This window comes from Scyliorhinus torazame, chromosome 13 (assembly GCF_047496885.1).
Source record: "Scyliorhinus torazame isolate Kashiwa2021f chromosome 13, sScyTor2.1, whole genome shotgun sequence".
Classification (NCBI taxonomy): domain Eukaryota; kingdom Metazoa; phylum Chordata; class Chondrichthyes; order Carcharhiniformes; family Scyliorhinidae; genus Scyliorhinus; species Scyliorhinus torazame.
The window spans coordinates 120,067,458-120,087,009 of NC_092719.1; the positions used below are offsets into that span (position 1 = coordinate 120,067,458).

General features: G+C 49.4%; 1 protein-coding gene across 1 annotated transcript in view; it reads left to right on the forward strand.

The window, feature by feature from the left end:
* The first annotated feature begins 9,001 nt into the window (after window positions 1-9,001).
* LOC140388255 (cullin-associated NEDD8-dissociated protein 1-like) overlaps window positions 9,002-19,552 on the forward strand; it is a 47,393-nt gene continuing 36,842 nt past the window's right edge. The window contains exons 1-3 of the mRNA XM_072472110.1: window positions 9,002-9,194; window positions 13,716-13,859; window positions 15,477-15,631. Coding sequence (XP_072328211.1) covers window positions 9,127-9,194; window positions 13,716-13,859; window positions 15,477-15,631 — 367 coding nt within the window. The 5' untranslated portion in view covers window positions 9,002-9,126. The remainder of the gene's footprint in view (window positions 9,195-13,715; window positions 13,860-15,476; window positions 15,632-19,552) is intronic.

Consider the following 19,552-nt stretch of genomic DNA (forward strand, 5'->3'; position numbering starts at 1 on the left):
CAGCACCCACGGCACCCTGAACAACACCCACAGCACCCTGAACAACACCCACAGCACCCTGAACAGCACCCACTGCACCCTGAACAACACCCACAGCACCCTGAACAGCACCCACTGCACCCTGAACAACACCCACAGCACCCTGAACAGCACCCACTGCACCCTGAACAGCACCCACAGCACCCTGAACAACACCCACAGCACCCTGAACATCACCCACTGCACCCTGAACAACACCCACGGCACCCTGAACAACACCCACTGCACCCTGAACAACACCCACGGCACCCTGAACAACACCCACAGCACCCTGAACAGCACCCACAGCACCCTGAACAACACCCACTGCACCCTGAACATCACCCACAGCACCCTGAACAGCAACTACTGCACCCTGAACAACACCGACAGCACCCTGAACATCACCCCCTGCACCCTGAACATCACCCACTGCACCCTGAACAACACACACTGCACCCTGAACAACACCCACTGCACCCTGAACAACACCCACTGCACCCTGAACAACACCCACACCTCCCTGAACAACACCCACTGTACCCTGAACAACACCCACTGCACCCTGACCATCACCCACAGCACCCTGAACAGCACCCACAGCACCCTGAACATCACCCGCAGCACCCTGAACAGCACCCACACCTCCCTGAACAACACCCATTGCACCCTGAACATCACCCACTGCACCATGAACATCACCCACAGCACCCTGAACAGCACCCACTGCACCCTGAACAACACCCACTGCACCCTGAACAACACCCACTGCACCCTGAACAACACCCACAGCACCCTGAACAGCACCCACAGCACCATGAACAGCACCCACGGCACCCTGAACAACACCCACACCTCCCTGAACAACACCCACTGCACCCTGAACAACACCCACTGCACCCTGAACAACACCCACTGCACCCTGAACAGCACCCACAGCACCCTGGACAACAGCCACTGCACCCTGAACAGCACCCACAGCACCCTGAACATCACACACAGCACCCTGAACAGCACCCACAGCACCCTGAACAGCACCCACAGCACCCTGAACAGCACCCACTGCATGCTGAACAGCACCCACTGCACCCTGAACATCACCCACAGCACCCTGAACAGCACCCACAGCACCCTGAACAGCACCCACAGCACCCTGAACAGCACCCACTGCATGCTGAACAGCACCCACTGCACCCTGAACTGCACCCACAGCACCCTGAACAGCACCCACGGCACCCTGAACAACACCCACTGCACCCTGAACAACACCCACAGCACCCTGAACAGCGCCCACGGCACCCTGAACAACACCCACAGCACCCTGAACAGCACCCACTGCACCCTGAACAACACCCACAGCACCCTGAACAGCACCCACTGCACCCTGAACAGCACCCACAGCACCCTGAACAACACCCACGGCACCCTGAACAGCACCCACAGCACCCTGAACAACACCCACAGCACCCTGAACAGCACCCACAGCACCCTGAACAGCACCCACTGCACCCTGAACATCACCCACTGCACCCTGAACAGCACCCACAGCACCCTGAACAACACCCACTGCACCCTGACTAACACCCACAGCTCCCTGAACAACACCCACAGCACCCTGGGCAACACCCACTGCACCCTAAATAGCACCCACAGCACCCTGAACAGCACCCACAGCACCCTGAACAACACCCACAGCACCCTGAACAGCACCCACAGCACCCTGGACAACACCCACTGCACCCTGAACAACACCCACAGCACCCTGAACATCACCCACAGCACCCTGAACAGCACCCACTGCACCCTGAACAGCACCCACAGCACCCTGGACAACACCCACTGCACCCTGAACAGCACCCATAGCACCCTGAACAGCACCCACTGCATGCTAACAGCACCCACTGCATGCTAACAGCACCCACAGCACCCTGAACAGCACCCACAGCACCCTGAACAGCACCCACTGCATGCTAACAGCACCCACTGCACCCTGAACTGCACCCACAGCATCCTGAACATCACCCACTGCACCCTGAACAGCACCCACTGCACCCTGAACAGCACCCACTGCACCCTGAACAGCACCCACAGCAATCTGAACATCACCCACTGCACCCTGAACAGCACCCACTGCACCCTGAACAACACCCACTGCACCCTGAACAGCACCCACTGCACCCTGAACAGCACCCACTGCACCCTGAACAGCACCCACTGCACCCTGAACATCACCCACTGCACCCTGAACAGCACCCACTGCACCCTGAACAGCACCCACTGCACCCTGAACAGCACCCACAGCAATCTGAACACCACCCACAGCACCCTGAGCAGCGCCCATGGCACCCTGAACAACACCCACAGCACCCTGAACAGCACCCACTGCACCCTGAACAACACCCACAGCACCCTGAACAGCACCCACTGCACCCTGAACAGCACCCACAGCACCCTGAACAACACCCACGGCACCCTGAACAGCACCCACAGCACCCTGAACAACACCCACAGCATCCTGAACAGCACCCACAGCACCCTGAACAGCACCCACTGCACCCTGAACAGCACCCACACCTCCCTGAACAACACCCACTGCACCCTGAACAACACCCACGGCACCCTGAACAACACCCACAGCACCCTGAACAGCACCCACAGCACCCTGAACAACACCCACGGCACCCTGAACAGCACCCACAGCACCCTGAACAACACCCACAGCACCCTGAACAGCACCCACGGCACCCTGAACAACACCCACAGCACCCTGAACAGCACCCACTGCACCCTGAACAACACCCACTGCACCCTGAACAGCACCCACAGCACCCTGAACAGCACCCACAGCACCCTGAACAACACCCACAGCACCCTGAACAGCACCCACAGCACCCTGGACAACACCCACTGCACCCTGAACAACACCCACAGCACCCTGAACATCACCCACAGCACCCTGAACAGCACCCACTGCACCCTGAACAGCACCCACTGCACCCTGAACATCACCCACAGCACCCTGAACAGCACCCACTGCACCCTGAACAGCACCCACAGCACCCTGGACAACACCCACTGCACCCTGAACAGCACCCACGGCACCCTGAACAACACCCACAGCACCCTGAACAGCACCCACTGCACCCTGAACAACACCCACAGCACCCTGAACAGCACCCACTGCACCCTGAACAGCACCCACGGCACCCTGAACAACACCCACTGCACCCTGAACAACACCCACAGCACCCTGAACAACACCCACAGCACCCTGAACATCACCCACTGCACCCTGAACAACACCCACGGCACCCTGAACAACACCCACAGCACCCTGAACAGCACCCACAGCACCCTGAACAACACCCACTGCACCCTGAACATCACCCACAGCACCCTGAACAGCACCCACTGCACCCTGAACAGCACCCACTGCACCCTGAACATCACCCACTGCACCCTGAACAGCGCCCACGGCACCCTGAACAACACCCACTGCACCCTGAACATCACCCACTGCACCCTGAACAGCACCCACTGCACCCTGAACAACACCCACAGCACCCTGAACAACACCAACTGCACCCTGAACAACACCCACTGCACCCTGAACAGCACCCACACCTCCCTGAACAACACCCACTGCACCCTGAACAACACCCACTGCACCCTGAACAACACCCACGGCACCCTGAACAACACCTACAGCACCCTGAACAGCACCCACAGCACCCTGAACAACACCCACGGCATCCTGAACAGCACCCACAGCACCCTGAACAACACCCACGGCACCCTGAACAGCACCCACGGCACCCTGAACAACACCCACAGCACCCTGAACAACACCCACAGCACCCTGAACAGCACCCACTGCACCCTGAACAACACCCACAGCACCCTGAACAGCACCCACTGCACCCTGAACAACACCCACAGCACCCTGAACAGCACCCACTGCACCCTGAACAGCACCCACAGCACCCTGAACAACACCCACAGCACCCTGAACATCACCCACTGCACCCTGAACAACACCCACGGCACCCTGAACAACACCCACTGCACCCTGAACAACACCCACGGCACCCTGAACAACACCCACAGCACCCTGAACAGCACCCACAGCACCCTGAACAACACCCACTGCACCCTGAACATCACCCACAGCACCCTGAACAGCAACTACTGCACCCTGAACAACACCGACAGCACCCTGAACATCACCCCCTGCACCCTGAACATCACCCACTGCACCCTGAACAACACACACTGCACCCTGAACAACACCCACTGCACCCTGAACAACACCCACTGCACCCTGAACAATACCCACACCTCCCTGAACAACACCCACTGTACCCTGAACAACACCCACTGCACCCTGACCATCACCCACAGCACCCTGAACAGCACCCACAGCACCCTGAACATCACCCGCAGCACCCTGAACAGCACCCACACCTCCCTGAACAACACCCATTGCACCCTGAACATCACCCACTGCACCATGAACATCACCCACAGCACCCTGAACAGCACCCACTGCACCCTGAACAACACCCACTGCACCCTGAACAACACCCACTGCACCCTGAACAACACCCACAGCACCCTGAACAGCACCCACAGCACCATGAACAGCACCCACGGCACCCTGAACAACACCCACACCTCCCTGAACAACACCCACTGCACCCTGAACAACACCCACTGCACCCTGAACAACACCCACTGCACCCTGAACAGCACCCACAGCACCCTGAACATCACCCACTGCACCCTGAAAACACCCACAGCACCCTGAACAACACCCACTGCACCCTGAACAGCACCCACAGCATCCTGAACATCACCCACTGCACCCTGAACAGCACCCACAGCACCCTGAACAGCACCCACAGCACCCTGAACAGCACCCACTGCACCCTGAACAACACCCACTGCACCCTGAACATCACCCACAGCACCCTGAACAGCACCCACACCTCCCTGAACAACACCCATAGCTCCCTGAACATCACCCACAGCACCCTGAACATCACCCACTGCACCCTGAACATCACCCACAGCACCCTGAACAGCACCCACAGCACCCTGAACAGCACCCACTGCACCCTGAACATCACCCACTGCACCCTGAACAGCACCCACAGCACCCTGAACAGCACCCACAGCACCCTGAACAACACCCACTGCACCCTGACTAACACCCACAGCTCCCTGAACAACACCCACAGCACCCTGGGCAACACCCACTGCACCCTGAACAGCACCCACAGCACCCTGAACAGCACCCACAGCACCCTGAACAACACCCACAACACCCTGAACAGCACCCACAGCACCCTGGACAACACCCACTGCACCCTGAACAACACCCACAGCACCCTGAACATCACCCACAGCACCCTGAACAGCACCCACTGCACCCTGAACAGCACCCACAGCACCCTGGACAACACCCACTGCACCCTGAACAGCACCCACAGCACCCTGAACATCACCCACAGCACCCTGAACAGCACCCACAGCACCCTGAACAGCACCCACAGCACCCTGAGCAGCACCCACTGCACGCTGAACAGCACCCACTGCACCCTGAACTGCACCCACAGCACCCTGAACAACACCCACTGCACCCTGAACAGCACCCACTGCACCCTGAACAGCACCCACTGCACCCTGAACAGCACCCACTGCACCCTGAACATCACCCACTGCACCCTGAACAGCACCCACTGCACCCTGAACTGCACCCACTGCACCCTGAACAGCACCCACAGCAATCTGAACATCACCCACTGCACCCTGAAGAGCACCCACTGCACCTGAACATCACCCACAGCACCCTGAACAGCACCCACTGCACCCTGAACAGCAGGCTGAACATCAGCATAAACAGTACGCACAGCATCCTGAGCTGCACCCACAGCATCCTGAACATCACCCACAGCAGGAAAATGCTGGCACCTGTTACTCAGGAAGTCTGAACAATGCATTGAGAAAAGCATATTATGATTGGGGCAATTAAAGTCAACATGGTTTTACCAAAAGGGAAGTCCCATTTGACAAATTTATCAGCCTTTTTTGAGGACGTTACTGGTAGGGTAGATAAATGGGAACCAGCAGATGTAATATGTGTGGATTTCCAAAGCCGATCAAGTGCCACACAAAAGGTTAATATAGTTCAAGGGCACATGGAGCTGGGCTGACATTTAGCACAGATAGGGGCTTGCTAATGATACAAAATTAGGTGGAAATGCAAGGAATGAGGATGACACAAAGAGATCATAGAATCCCTACAGTGCAGAAGGAAGCCATTCAGCCCATCGAGTCTGCACCAACCCTCCCAAAGAGTACCCTACCTAGGCCCACTTCCCGCCCCATCCCTGTAACCCCACCTAACCTTTGAACACTAAGGGGCAACTTAGCATGCCCAATCCACCTAACCCACACATCTTTGGACATGAATAGGCAATTTAGCATGGCCAATCCGCCTAACCTACACATCTTGGGAATGTGGAAGGAAACCAGAGCACTCGGAGGAAATCCACGTAGATACATTAAATTGTGTGTGTATCCACTGGAGTTAGTAGAATGAGAGGCTGTCGCATTGAAACATCCAAAATTACAAAGATGTTTGACAGGTCTGAGAAATTATTACCCCTGGCAAGTTTCAGGATAAGGGGCTGATCATTTAGGACTGAGAAGAGGAGTAATTTCTTCACTCAAAGAGTCTGTGAATCTTTGGAATTCCCGAGCTCAGAAGGTTGTAGATGTTCCATCACTGAATATATTTAATAATAATAATTAATAATCTTTATTAGTGTCACAAGTAGGCTTACATTAATAATGCAATGAAGTTATTGTTAAAATCCTCTCGTCGTCACATCCGGCGTCTGTTCGAGTACACTGGGGAGAATTCAGAATGTCCAATTCACCTAACAGCATGTCTTTCGGGTTGTGGGAGCAAACTGGAGCACCCGGAAGGCTGGGATAGTGATGATAGGTAGGCTATCATCTGTATATAATATGAGTAAATCATCATCATCTGTATGTGTATTATAAGTTATATGCTTTACTGTTGTAGTTCTGGCATCCGACCAGCAGATGGTGCGAGTATGCAGGCATGTGCCCTGGACGCACCATGTGTTCCGAGACAAGGTGTGAGTAAGGAGTTGATAGCAGTTGCATATTAGAGTAGCTTTGTAGTATCTTATTGTAAGTTAATGTTAGACCATTATTTCCAACTGTATTAATCTTAGGCATTTTAGTAATCCTTTAGAATAGTGTTAGTAGTAAATAGTTTTGTTGTAAAACAAAGTCTAATGTTCTTTGTTAACACTACCACATCAAGATTCAACATCAGCATAATCAAAGAACATTACACCGGAAGACTGAGAGAGATTTTTGGTCTCCCAGAGGATTAAGGGATATGGGGAATGGTCAGGAAAATAGAGTTGAAGTCCAGGATCAGCCATGATTGTATTGAATGGCAGGGCAGGCTGGACAGGCCATATGATCTACTTCTGCTCCTATTTCTTATAGTCTTATCTTGATATTGTCTCTCTGTGATCATTTCCAGTAGATGTTTCTCCCTATGTCCAAGCCACTGCTGGCTTATTATTATCTCTCTCTCAGTGAACATTCTTAGTGTATGTCTTTGGTGAGCTGGTTGTGTCGTTGTAACATTGCTGGACTACTAAGCCAGAGGACCTGGCTAATGCTCTGGGGAAATGGGTTCAAATCCTACCATGGCAGTTGGTGGAATTTAAATTCAATCAGATCAGCTATGGATTTATTGAATGGCCGAGCAGGCTCAATGGGCTGAATGGTTTACTGTTACTCCTAGACCTATGATCTATCCCTCATTTATTGCTTCTGGTGGGTTAATATTATAATCGATGATCATTCCCAGAAGACCTCTCCTTCTGTCATGACCTCTGCTTGGTTAATAGTATCTCTCAGTGATTGTTACAAGTAGATCTCTCATTCGGTCTTGCCTCTGCTGGATCAATTTGATCTCTTTCTAGTTTTGGAAATTTCCATGCTAAATTGCCCATTTTGATCTAATTTCCAGTAGATCTCTCCGCAGTCAATGTCTCTGCTGGGTTAATATGATCTATTGGTGATCATTCCCAGTAGATCTCTCCCTCAGTCAATGTCTCTGCTGGGTTAATATGATCTATAGATGATCATTCCCAGTAGATCTCTCCCTCGGTCAATGTCTCAGCTGGGTTAATATGATCTATAGGTGATCATTCCCAGTTGATCCCTCCCTCGGTCAATGTCTCTGTTGGGTTATTAGGAGCTACAGAGATCATTCCCAGTAGATCCTTCCCTCAGTCAATGTATCTGCTGGGCTAATATGTGACCATTCCCAGTAGATCTCTTCCTCAGTCAATGTCTCTGCTGGGTTAACATGATCTATAAGTGATCATTCCCAGTAGATCTCTCCCTCAATGTCTCAGCTGGGTTAATATGATCTATAGGTGATCATTCCCAGTCGATCTCTCCCTCAGTCAATGTCTCTGTTGGGTTAATATGATCTATAGGTAATCATTCCCAGTAGATCTCCCCCTCAGTAAATGTCTCTGCTGGGTTAATATGATCCATAAGTGATAATTCCCAATAGATCTCTCCCTCAGTAAATGTCTCTGCTGGATTAATATGATCTATAGGTGATAATTCCCAATAGATCTCTCCCTCAGTAAATGTCTCTGCTGGATTAATATGATCTATTGGTGATCATTCCCAGTAGATTCCTCCCTCAGACAATGTCTCTGCAAGGTTAATATGATCTATAGGTTATCATTTCCAGTAGATTTCCCTCTGGTTGTTGCTGTGAGGTGAACTCCCGGAAGGTGCCATTAGGTGTCGCTGGAAGGGGTGAGCGCCGCCGGCACAGTCTCCGCCCCTTCCCCCCGCGCTCCTCACGGCGATGGGCTTTCCCGGTGACCTCTCACCCCGGGCAAACGTCAGCGGGGCGGCCAGGCTGAGCGCCATCTTCTCCCATGGAAGAGCAGCGAGGGGCTGCAGGGTCAGTGTCCGCGTCCGTAGCCGTAGCCCCAGCCCGGAGCCAGGCCTCACACTCCGCACAACAACATGGCCAACGTGTCCTATCACATTTCCAACCTGCTGGAGAAAATGACATCCAGTGACAAGGACTTCAGGTATGCAACCGGAACCGACTCCTACTTTAAACAGGAATTGACCTGCTCCTGACCACTAGGCACAAACATCCCGATTCTCACCTCAAAACTCAACTCCCCCTGGCTGTATTTCTGAACACTCCAGATGGTAACAGCGTGTGTGTGTGTGTGTGTGTGGAGGGCCACAGTTTCCTGCTCTCTATGCCAGTGCTCTCTGGGAGGGTGGTTGCCCGGTGCCTGGTCTAATTCCCAACATTGAATCCTCCTCAACTTCACAGAAAGCGTGAAGTGGGCTTTTTCTTTTCTTTGCACCACGCTGCAGTTTGCGGAGTGGACTGTGAGGCTTATGGCCACCTCGTTGATGCAGCCTGCAGCCATGTGTCATACCAGAAGTTCAGGCCACTCCACTCTGAATCAGTTTAATTCAGTGACACTGGGTTGATGTTCAAGTGGGGTGTGTTCATTAATTCATAGAGCATTCCAGCACAGAAAGTGGCCCTTCAGCTCATCGTGTCTGCTGACCATCAAGCGCCTATTATTCTAAATAAAAGCAAATTACTGTGGATGCTGGAATCTGAAACGAAAGAGAAAATGCTGGAAAGTCTCAGCAAGTCTGGCAGCATCTGTCGGGAGAGAAACGAGCTAACCTTTCGAGTCCGATGACTTTGTCAAAAGCCTATTATTCTAATCCTGTTTTCCAGCACTTGGTCTGTAACCTTGTGTGCTATGGCTTTTCAAGTACTCATTCCCATCCCAGTCTCCCCGAGCAGGTGCTGGAATGTGGCGACTAGGGGCTTTTCACAGTAACTTCATTTGAAGCCTACTTGTGACAAGCGATTTTCTTTACATTTAATTTCCTCTAAATGCTTTGTAAAAGTTGAGGGTCCCTGCCTCCAACACCCTATCAGGCAGTGAGTTCCAGATTCCCACCACTCTGAAAAAGTTTTCTCTCTCATCTCTTCTAAATCTCTGACCCCTTACCCTCTGGGACATTATTTATAAATAAATAAATAAATTTAGAGTACCCAATTCATTTTTTTTTTTTCAATTAAGGGGCAATTTAGCATGGCCAATCTACCTACCCTGCACATCTTTGGGTTGTGGGTGCGAAACACATGTAAACATGAGGAGAATGTGCAAACTCCACACTGACAGTGACCCTGAACCGGGATCGAACCTGGGACCTTGGTGCCGTGAGGCAGCAATGCTAACCACTGGGCCACTATGCTGCCCCTCTGGGACTTGGTATACGAGATATGAAGGGCTTTTTCCTAAAAGGCATACTGTAGAGAACTGAATTCATGTGCTGCTGTATATGTAATCTAGTGCTATCTTTGGGTTTGAAAGATCTCTGCCAAGCATTAGTGCAGAGGAAGAGGGACAAAGTCATTGACATGAAATGATTGCTCAGCATTATAGGCTCAGAATCTATAGGTTGTGATCAACTGAAAGGAGCTATCCACCATCAGTTTATAAGTGGCTGAACTAAGGCATTTGTAGGCAAAAGGGATCATAAGTGTCTGACAAGGCGATGCAGAGGCTTTTGAACTCCTGTGATTCCAGCATAGAATGAATAAAAGCCATATAATTTTCTTCTTTCCCATTACTTTCAAAGGGCTTGGTAGGATTTTCTGAAAATTTCAGCAATTTTAATGTCCATAGAATCCCTACAGTGGAGTAGGAGGCCATACGGTCCACCGAGTCTGCACCGTAAAAGAGCACTCTACATAGGCCCACTACCTTTCCCTATCCCCATAACCTCGTGCATTGATCATGGCCAATCCACCTAACCTGCACATCTTTGGACTGTGGCACGAAACCAGAGCACCTGGAGGAAACTCACGCAGACGTGGGGAGAATATGCAATTGCCACACAGACAGTGACCCAAGACTGGAATTGAACCCAGGCCTCTGGCTCTGTGAGGCAGCATTGCTAACCACTGTGCCACCCCCTAATGTTGCACTAATTGTTTCTCATTGTACTTGAAATTGAACTTTAAAACATTTATTTCAGTGAAGAACGAATAAGCTTGCATTTATTTGGTGCCTTTCTCAATCACAGTGGCTGGGATTCTCTGATTGGGTTAATATCATCTACAGGTGATCATTCGGAAAATAGCCGGGCCCGCCCCCCATGGTGGCCCCCCATGGTGGCCTGGCCCGCGATCGGGGCCTACCAATCGGCAGCGGACACCACTCCGGCGCCGTACTAGCCCTCTAGTAAGGGGTGAAGACCTGGGCCCGGAGGCCCTTTGATGCCTGAGTGGATCGCGCCAATTCGGTCAGAACCTGGCTGCGGGATTGGAGAATCCCGCCCAGTATGTCCCAAAACACTCTTCCAGCAATGAGGAAACACAGTAGCCAATTTGCACACGGCAAGCTCCCACAAACAGCAATGAAATAATCATTTGTTTGTAATGATTGTGAGATAAATATTGGTCAGGGCCGTGGAAGACTGTTCCTGCTCATCTTTGAAATAGTGCAATGAGATCTTTTCCATCCACCTATGAGAGCAGGCAGGGTTTTGGTTTAACCTCTCATATCACCCTCAGTACTGCACTGGTGTTTGATTGTGTTCAAGTCACGGGAGTGGGATGGGAATCCACAATCATTTTGCACTGAGACAAGAGTGCTACCAGCTGAGCCACAGATGAAGCCTTCATTTCTATCACTAACAGAGTCCCAAAGTGCTTCCTGGGTAATCAATTGCTGAGGATACAGAGGTGACTGTGGGCTGGTCTGACAACCATTTGTCTCACTGAGCAATCCTTCAAAGAGCATCAGTGCTGGTTGAGGGAAGAATGTTGAACTGGACAACAAGAGAGAGAGAGCTGTCTGCTCCTCTACTAATTGTATCTTTGAAGCTTTTATATCCACCTGAGAGGGCTGTGCAAACTTGATCAAACATCTCGTGATGAGTGCAGAAGTGAAGTGCTCATGTTACTGGATTGGAAATCCAGGGGGCTAGACTAATAAACCAGTTTATAAAATTTTGAAATAAAAAGTTGGTATAATATAAGTGAAAATGACCAAGGAGCTTTTAGGTTGGTGCTTTAAAAAAATAAACCCAAATGGTTCATGAACGTTCTTTCGGGAATTAAACATGTAAGTCTTGACTTACATGTGACTCCAATGCCACATTGAGCTGCTTCACGACTGACTGCCCTCTGAAATGGCCCAGCAAGATACTCGAGTTGTATCAAATCGAAACTCTGGGTAATTAGAAATGCTGGCCTTGCCAGTGACACTCACACCCTGAGAATGAACTTTTAAAATATGTGATTCACCAACTATTGCAGCCATTTGTGTAAAGACACACATGCTGGGATCAAACTTGCAGCTGGTCTTTACTGAGACTGTATAAAAGTAAACATGGGATAGCAGGCCACATCTCTTTACCTGGCCTCCAAATCCAAAGGGCCAAGTGCAGTTATGAGCAAGCTCTTGACTGCCGACGGCAAGGTTCCCTGGAATTAATGATATTTGAGTGTTAACCCATCCTTCCCATCACAGATGACAATGGAGAGTCTCTTTTTTTTCATGAGTCTCCCAATTAGACACTTGTGGCCTGCTGAATACACTGAGCCAATTAATTGCATTTGTACTTTAACACAGTTGTATTATGATACATGCATGCTGATCAATAAGCCCACCACAACATCAAGATTCCTGCCCTGCCAGCTACAATGATGTGGTTTTATCAGCGTGCCCCCCCACCCCCCCATCCCAAACTGGTTATTGATAGGACTGTATGAAGGTCAAAGCAAGATGCATGATAAATGGAAATAGATATAATGTGTCTGTTCTTGCTTTTAATCCCTTCAGACCTTAAAGTCGCCTAAATCTGTGAGTCTTTGTTTGAATAGTTGATAGGTTGGTAACAAGCAGGGATATGATTTCAGACTTGTCATGCAGTTAAAATGTAAAGGTGTTCTCTGTTAAAACCTTGAGTCTTGGGCTCTGAGGCCTAGTGTGTCAGTATTATTGATAATTCTAATGTGTCAATATCCTCTTGTCTACCTCAGCGTTTCATCTCTCCCTCAGAGGAATTAAACAGGATAAAACTCTGGCCCATCACATGTGTGTGTTGTACTTATTGGGCTTCTGGAAGCTGTTTATCCATGAATGTTCTGGAGATGCATTTCGCATTCCCTACTGCTCGGCTGTGCTGAAGGGCCTTTTTATTCCAAGAGTCTGAAAGAGCAAGTAAGCTCTTGTCATAGGCTTTCGAGGTTTATATGCATTTTAGAGACATTATCTTGCATTTTTAAGTATCTGCTTCAGATCTTTGTTTTTAGTAAGTTTGTAAATATGCTTGATTTGGTAACTTTGGGCTGAATAAACAAAGAGTACAATTGTAGTTTTTGATGTAATCCTGAAGAGTGGGGTAATAGAACCATACGGCACAGAAGGAGGCCAAGCAACTTTTACCCGTGGAGGTTCTTTGGAAGAGCTATCCAAATAGTCCCACTCCTTTACTACATGTAATGCTGAGGTAGCTGCTTTTTTCGAAAATCTATATGAATGTCTGCTGTTATCTAGGTTCATGGCCACCAATGACTTGATGGTAGAGCTGCAGAAAGACTCCATTAAGTTGGACGATGACAGTGAGAAGAAGGTGGTGAAGATGTTGCTCAGGCTGCTGGAGGATAAAAATGGAGAGGTGCAGAACCTGGCCGTGAAGTGGTAAGTGACCGGTGCTAAACCTAAACAGTCTGACGTACTGTTTTATGCTGGTGATTCTGATTGTGCAGCTTGCTGCCCATTTGCTGCCAGCCTCTCCTTGACTGATGGCACTGGGTGTACATTGTCCCATCTTCCCCGAGCCTCCAGCCGACTAGTTATCGATTTGGTGTTTGACTGCACAGCAGGGAATAAACACAAGGTTATCGTGACAGTGCAAGTATTCTTCACGCGTTCACATGTATGACAGCACAGTGAATCCATTAAATCAGTCTTCGCTGTTGTGTCACCTGTGACAGTATGGCTATCCATCAATTTTCGTGATGCATTAGAGCGCAAGTAGCCATTTGTGTGCTGATTTATCCCTGCCATTGAAGGCCATTGACAAGTTTTGCCTGATAGTTAACACTGGTGCAGTCCAAAGTCAGGGTCTTGATTGTGCTCGTGCCAATCTGCCTTGAACTAATCATCAGAACATTGGAACAGGAGTAGGCCATTTAACCCCACATTGTTTTCTACCATTCATTTGGAACATGGCTGACTTGTGACCTAACTGCGCGCACATCCATTTTTGCTTCCTATTCCTTGAGTTTTTTTGTAATGTAAAAAAAATTAAATTTAGAGTACCCAATTTCTTTTTCCAATTAAGGGGCAATTTAGTGTGGCAATCCACCTAACCTGCACATATTTGGGTTGTGGGGGTGAAACCCACGCAGACACATGGAGAACGGGCAAACTCCACACGGACTGTGGCCCAGGGCTGGGATCGAACCCGCGTCCTCTGCGCTGTAGGCTTCATATTCCATTATACTCCCTACTGGTCTATTGTGTTTTTAAAATAAACTCAGGGTTGTGAATCTTTGGATTTCTATACCCCAGAGGGCTGTGGGAACTCAGTCACTGAGTTTGTTTAAAGCAGAGATAATTACCAATGACATAAAAGGATATGGGGATAGTTTGCGTGGGAAAGGCATTGTAGTGGATTGTTGTATTGAATGACGGAGCAGGCTCGATGGGCTGAATAGCCTACTCCACCCATCAGCATATTTGCTTAGTTTACTGTGGACAGTCTCTGTTTCATTACATTGATGCCAGCACTGCCTAAATGTAGAATCTCAGTTGTTTCATGTTTCCACCTTTCAAACACTACATTGAACTTATAAATATTATGATCACTATTAAATAAATCTACATGCATCATTTAAATGTTAACTATATCTGTATTTTTTTGTTCATTTCTAAATCTATTATGACCTGCCCGCTATTTGTTTCTTGGGTATATTGTTTCAGAAATCTATCCCCAAAATACTCAAGAAATTCACTACCTTTGTAGGCTTGTGCTAGTCTCTTATCCCAATCTAAATGAAAGTTAATATGCCCCCATTAAAACCATAACTTGCTACATGCTTGTCTAATCTCAGCATTTATACAGTCTACCACGTCACAGCAACTGGAATGGGGTCTTTACCTGACATGTCGCTTTTTGTTGCAGCAGGACTGTTACTGTAGCTCGCTGAAGGTTAGCCGAGTTGGGGTGGATGGGAGCAGAGGTAGAGAAATGGGAATAATGATTGTGTTGAAATGCCAGGGTCACAATATTTCATTTGTTCACTCGCTCAGCTTGGGCCCACTGGTCAGCAAGGTGAAAGAGTACCAGGTGGAGACAATCGTGGACACGTTGTGTACGAACATGCTGTCTGACAAAGAGCAGCTACGGGACATATCCAGTATTGGCCTGAAGACAGTCATTGCCGAGCTGCCTCCTGCTTCTAGTGGTAAGATTGTCCTTAATGCTTTGTAATATTTAGATGTCCCCTCAATTTACACTTGCCTCCTGCCAATCCTGATACAATCATGTATTTTTAACTGTTCAAACCTTTCTGTGCCAAAGCACATGGTTACTGCCAATGGTTTCTGAGGTGTGGCACAATTGGGATGTGAATGTCTGGTGCAAACAAGCTGCAGCTAATTGTTCCTTCAGTGTTTTGAGGATGGGGTTCTCAGTATTTGGTCTTCCTCATTTTCTTGCTCGCCATCTTACTGTCATAGGGATGTTGACTCTTTAGATCCTGACTTCATGGCCATCAAAATCATCAGTACCAAACTCAATTGGCTATTTTTATTGGGTGAGCTTCGTGTGACGGGCTGTTTGGCCATGAGTGCCATGAGCCTAATCCTCCTTCACCTGACAAGCACAGGCATGTATTCCCAGCAGTGGATTACCGGTATGCAATCCGGAGCGGCAACCCTAGTTGAATTGTTTTTCCTTGACCATTTACCCTCTTGAGGGTCAGTGAGGCAATTATCATGTCCTATCTGCTACCCTGGTTGAGGCCAGCAACCTTAACCCAATCCTGGATTAAACCTTGGTCCTCCCTGTTCTGTAAGATTCAGTCACTCGCTGCTTCAGTTTGAGCCATTTGGAGCAGCCTAATTCACATTGTTAATTTCATATTGGCTTAATGGTTAGCCAGCTCAGTCCCAGACTTCCAGCAATGCTGTCCCATGAGCAACAACAAAGAAATGGACTTCCGGTTGCGGCGATACGGTGAGCGGTCCCATACAAGGCGGCTCCCATTCAGCGACACGCTTTTGGCCCTTGTTAGCCGATTATCCGGTGTAATTGTTTTTTTTAAAAAAAGGCAAATTTGTCCTTACCGGTCTCTCCTCTGATGTGGAATGCCTGCAGGGGGTACTTAAAAGCACTTCAACTGAAAAGGCAGCACCTTGTGGTGAGGGGAAGAAAAACATGGCGGAGATCCCCGGATTGTCGACGCCTACCCTGGAGCCAGCGGAGAAATTGATGGAATTCCTTTGTGGGGGAGTTCCATAAACGAAGGCAGTTGATGGCGGAAGATGTTTCTTGAGTAATCGAGCAAGCGGTGGCCCCCCTTCGGTTAACCTTTGAGAGGGTGGAGGTGCAAGGTACGAAGATCAATGAGATGGAAGAGGCGGTCTCGGATCAGAGCGACCGGATTGCTGCTTTGGAGGCTGCGGTTAAGTTAATGGCGGAGACCCAAAAGGTTTTAAGAACCAAGGCTGGAGACCAGGAGAACAGGTCGAGGCGCTAAATTTTGTGCATTGTTAGGTTACCAGAGGGCATCGAAGACACAAATGTCACAGAATTTGTGGCGAAGATGCTTGGTAAATTAGTAGTGGAAGGGGTCTTTGCTAACCTTCCCCAGGTGGACCGGAGCCCACCAGTCACTACGAAAGAAACTGAAATCCGGTGATCCACCACAAGCAGTTATAGTTCGCCTTCATAGATTTTTTTGATAAAGAGCAGATCTTGAAATGGGCGAAGGTCACAAATGAGAACTATTGGGAAGGGCACTGTGTTCAAATTTACCAGGAATTTGGGGTGGAGCTGGCCTAGACCTGTTCTCCTGGTCAGATTGGGAGGCTGCCTTTTACGCTGGCCAAGGTGGGATGGGGTCGGATGGAGGATGTCTCTTGTGTAAGGTCATGTCTAAGACCGTTGGTTACGGCCCCTCTCCCGTTCTCCCCGGCCAAGCTCTCGATGAGCCCAGTGATCATAGCATCTTTAAGAATTTGGAACCAGTTTAGGCAACATTTTGGACTGGGGGACAAGTCTTTACTGTCACCAATCTGTGATAATCATAGGTTTGCACTGTCAAGGCTGGACGCAATGTACAGGATATCTGGAGAAGAGGGGTTGAGAGGTTCAGAGTTTTATTTGTGGAAGGTAGGTTTGTGAGTCGAGAGGAGATGGAGGAGAAATTTCAACTCCCGAGGGCAAGTGTATTCGGGTATTTACAGGTGAGGAACTTTATTTGTAAAGAGTTGTCCTAATTCCCCCAGTTGCTGAGACCCACACTGATCGATGGGATACTATCGTGGGATGTGATGAGGCAAGGGAAGATCTCCGATATATATGAGTGTTTGCTGGAGACAGGGAAACCATCACAAGAAGAGGTGAGGCGGAAGTGGGAATTAGAGCTGGGCCGAAGGCTAGAGAGAGGCGTATGGAGTGAGATCCTACATAGAGTGAACTTTACCTCCTCCTGGGCTAGATTGAGCCTGAAATAATTTAAAGTGGTACATAGAGTGTACTTAATTCAGACACGTATGAGTGGGATTTTCCGTAGGGTGGAGGACATGTGTGAGTGTTCAGGGGGGCTTGCGACTCACACACATGTTCTGGGCCTGCTCCAAGTTAGTTGGGTTCTGGGTCTCATTTGTTGAGATCGTTGGGGTCAAACTAGAGCCATGTCTGCTGGTGGTGATCTTTGGGGTGTCGGATTACCCGGAGCTCCTTGAGGGGGAGGAAGGCTGACATCTTGGCCTTTGCCTCCTTGGTGGCTCGGAGGCGGGTCCTGCTTGGGTGGAGATTGGTGGTTCCACCCAGGGCCTCGGCACGGTTGAGTGACCTGGCAGAATTCCTGCCATTGGAAAAGATTAAATATACCCTGAGAGTGTCGAAGGAAAGGTTCTTTCCAGATGGATGTTGCTCATCACTTTAAGGACTTGCTCGTGGATAGCAGTTAGGGGTGGTGGACTGGGATGGTTAGGAGGGAGGAATAAAGAAGGGAGAATAGTGGGGTTGAGGGGGGCTAGGGGATTTAGGGTTGCTGCTGTTACTTTGTTAAAATTGGCCAACTGTTTGTATATTATAGTTAAGCCTTTGTATGTAAGAATTTGATAATGTTTGGACTAAAATATATTTTTTTAAAAACAATAAGGAAATGATCGCTTTTGTTTGAAGCTTGCGCAATAACCTGAGGGTAATTGTGGCTGGGAACATAGAACATACAGTGCAGAAGGAGGCCATTCGGCCCATCGAGTCTGCACCGACCCACTTAAGCCCTCTCTTCCACCCTATCCCCGTAACCCAATAACCCCTCCTAACCTTTTTGGTCACTAAGGGCAATTTATCATAGCCAATCCACCTAATCTGCACGTCTTTGAACTGGAGGAAACCCACGCAGACACGGAGGGAACATGCAGACTGCACAGTGACCCAGGGGGAATCGACCCTGGCACTGTGAAGCCACACTACCCACTTGTGCTACCGTGCTGCCCATGAACAGGAGTAGGTCATTCAACATCTCGAGCCTGCTTTGCCCAACATTCAGTTAAGTTCTGGCTGACCCGTGCATCAAATCCATTTGTCTTCCTTGGCTCCAAATTCACACATTGGATGCTTTCTTTTTTCATTCTGTCATGGGATGTGGGCTTCAGTGGCAAGGCTAGAATTTACAAAGCAACCCCAATTGTCCATGAGAGGGTGGTGATTAACACTGTAGTCTGCGTGGCGTGGTGCCGCTAGGCAGAGGATTCCAAGATTTCGACCCAGTACTGATGTAGGAACAATGATAAACTTCCAAGTCAAGAGGTTGCGCGACTTGGAGGGAAACTTGTTGGGTGGTGGTGGTCCCATGTGTCTGCTACCCTTGTACTTCTAGAAGCTAGAGGGGGTGTATTTGGAAGTTGCCTTGGTGGGTTGCTGCAATATAACTTGTAGTTTTGATGTACACTGCAGCTATGGTGCGCTGGTGATGGAGAGACTGAATGTTTAAGGTGAAATTCGTTAATCTGTATTTATTCAAAAGCTCCTTACATGATTGCTTTTAGTACAACCTTTTTGTTTAACCTGCTCCTTGTAGTATGTCCTATTAATCTGCACATCTGGCCTTGATAGAACCAGCAACTGATTTGCTTTCCAGTAAAGGATG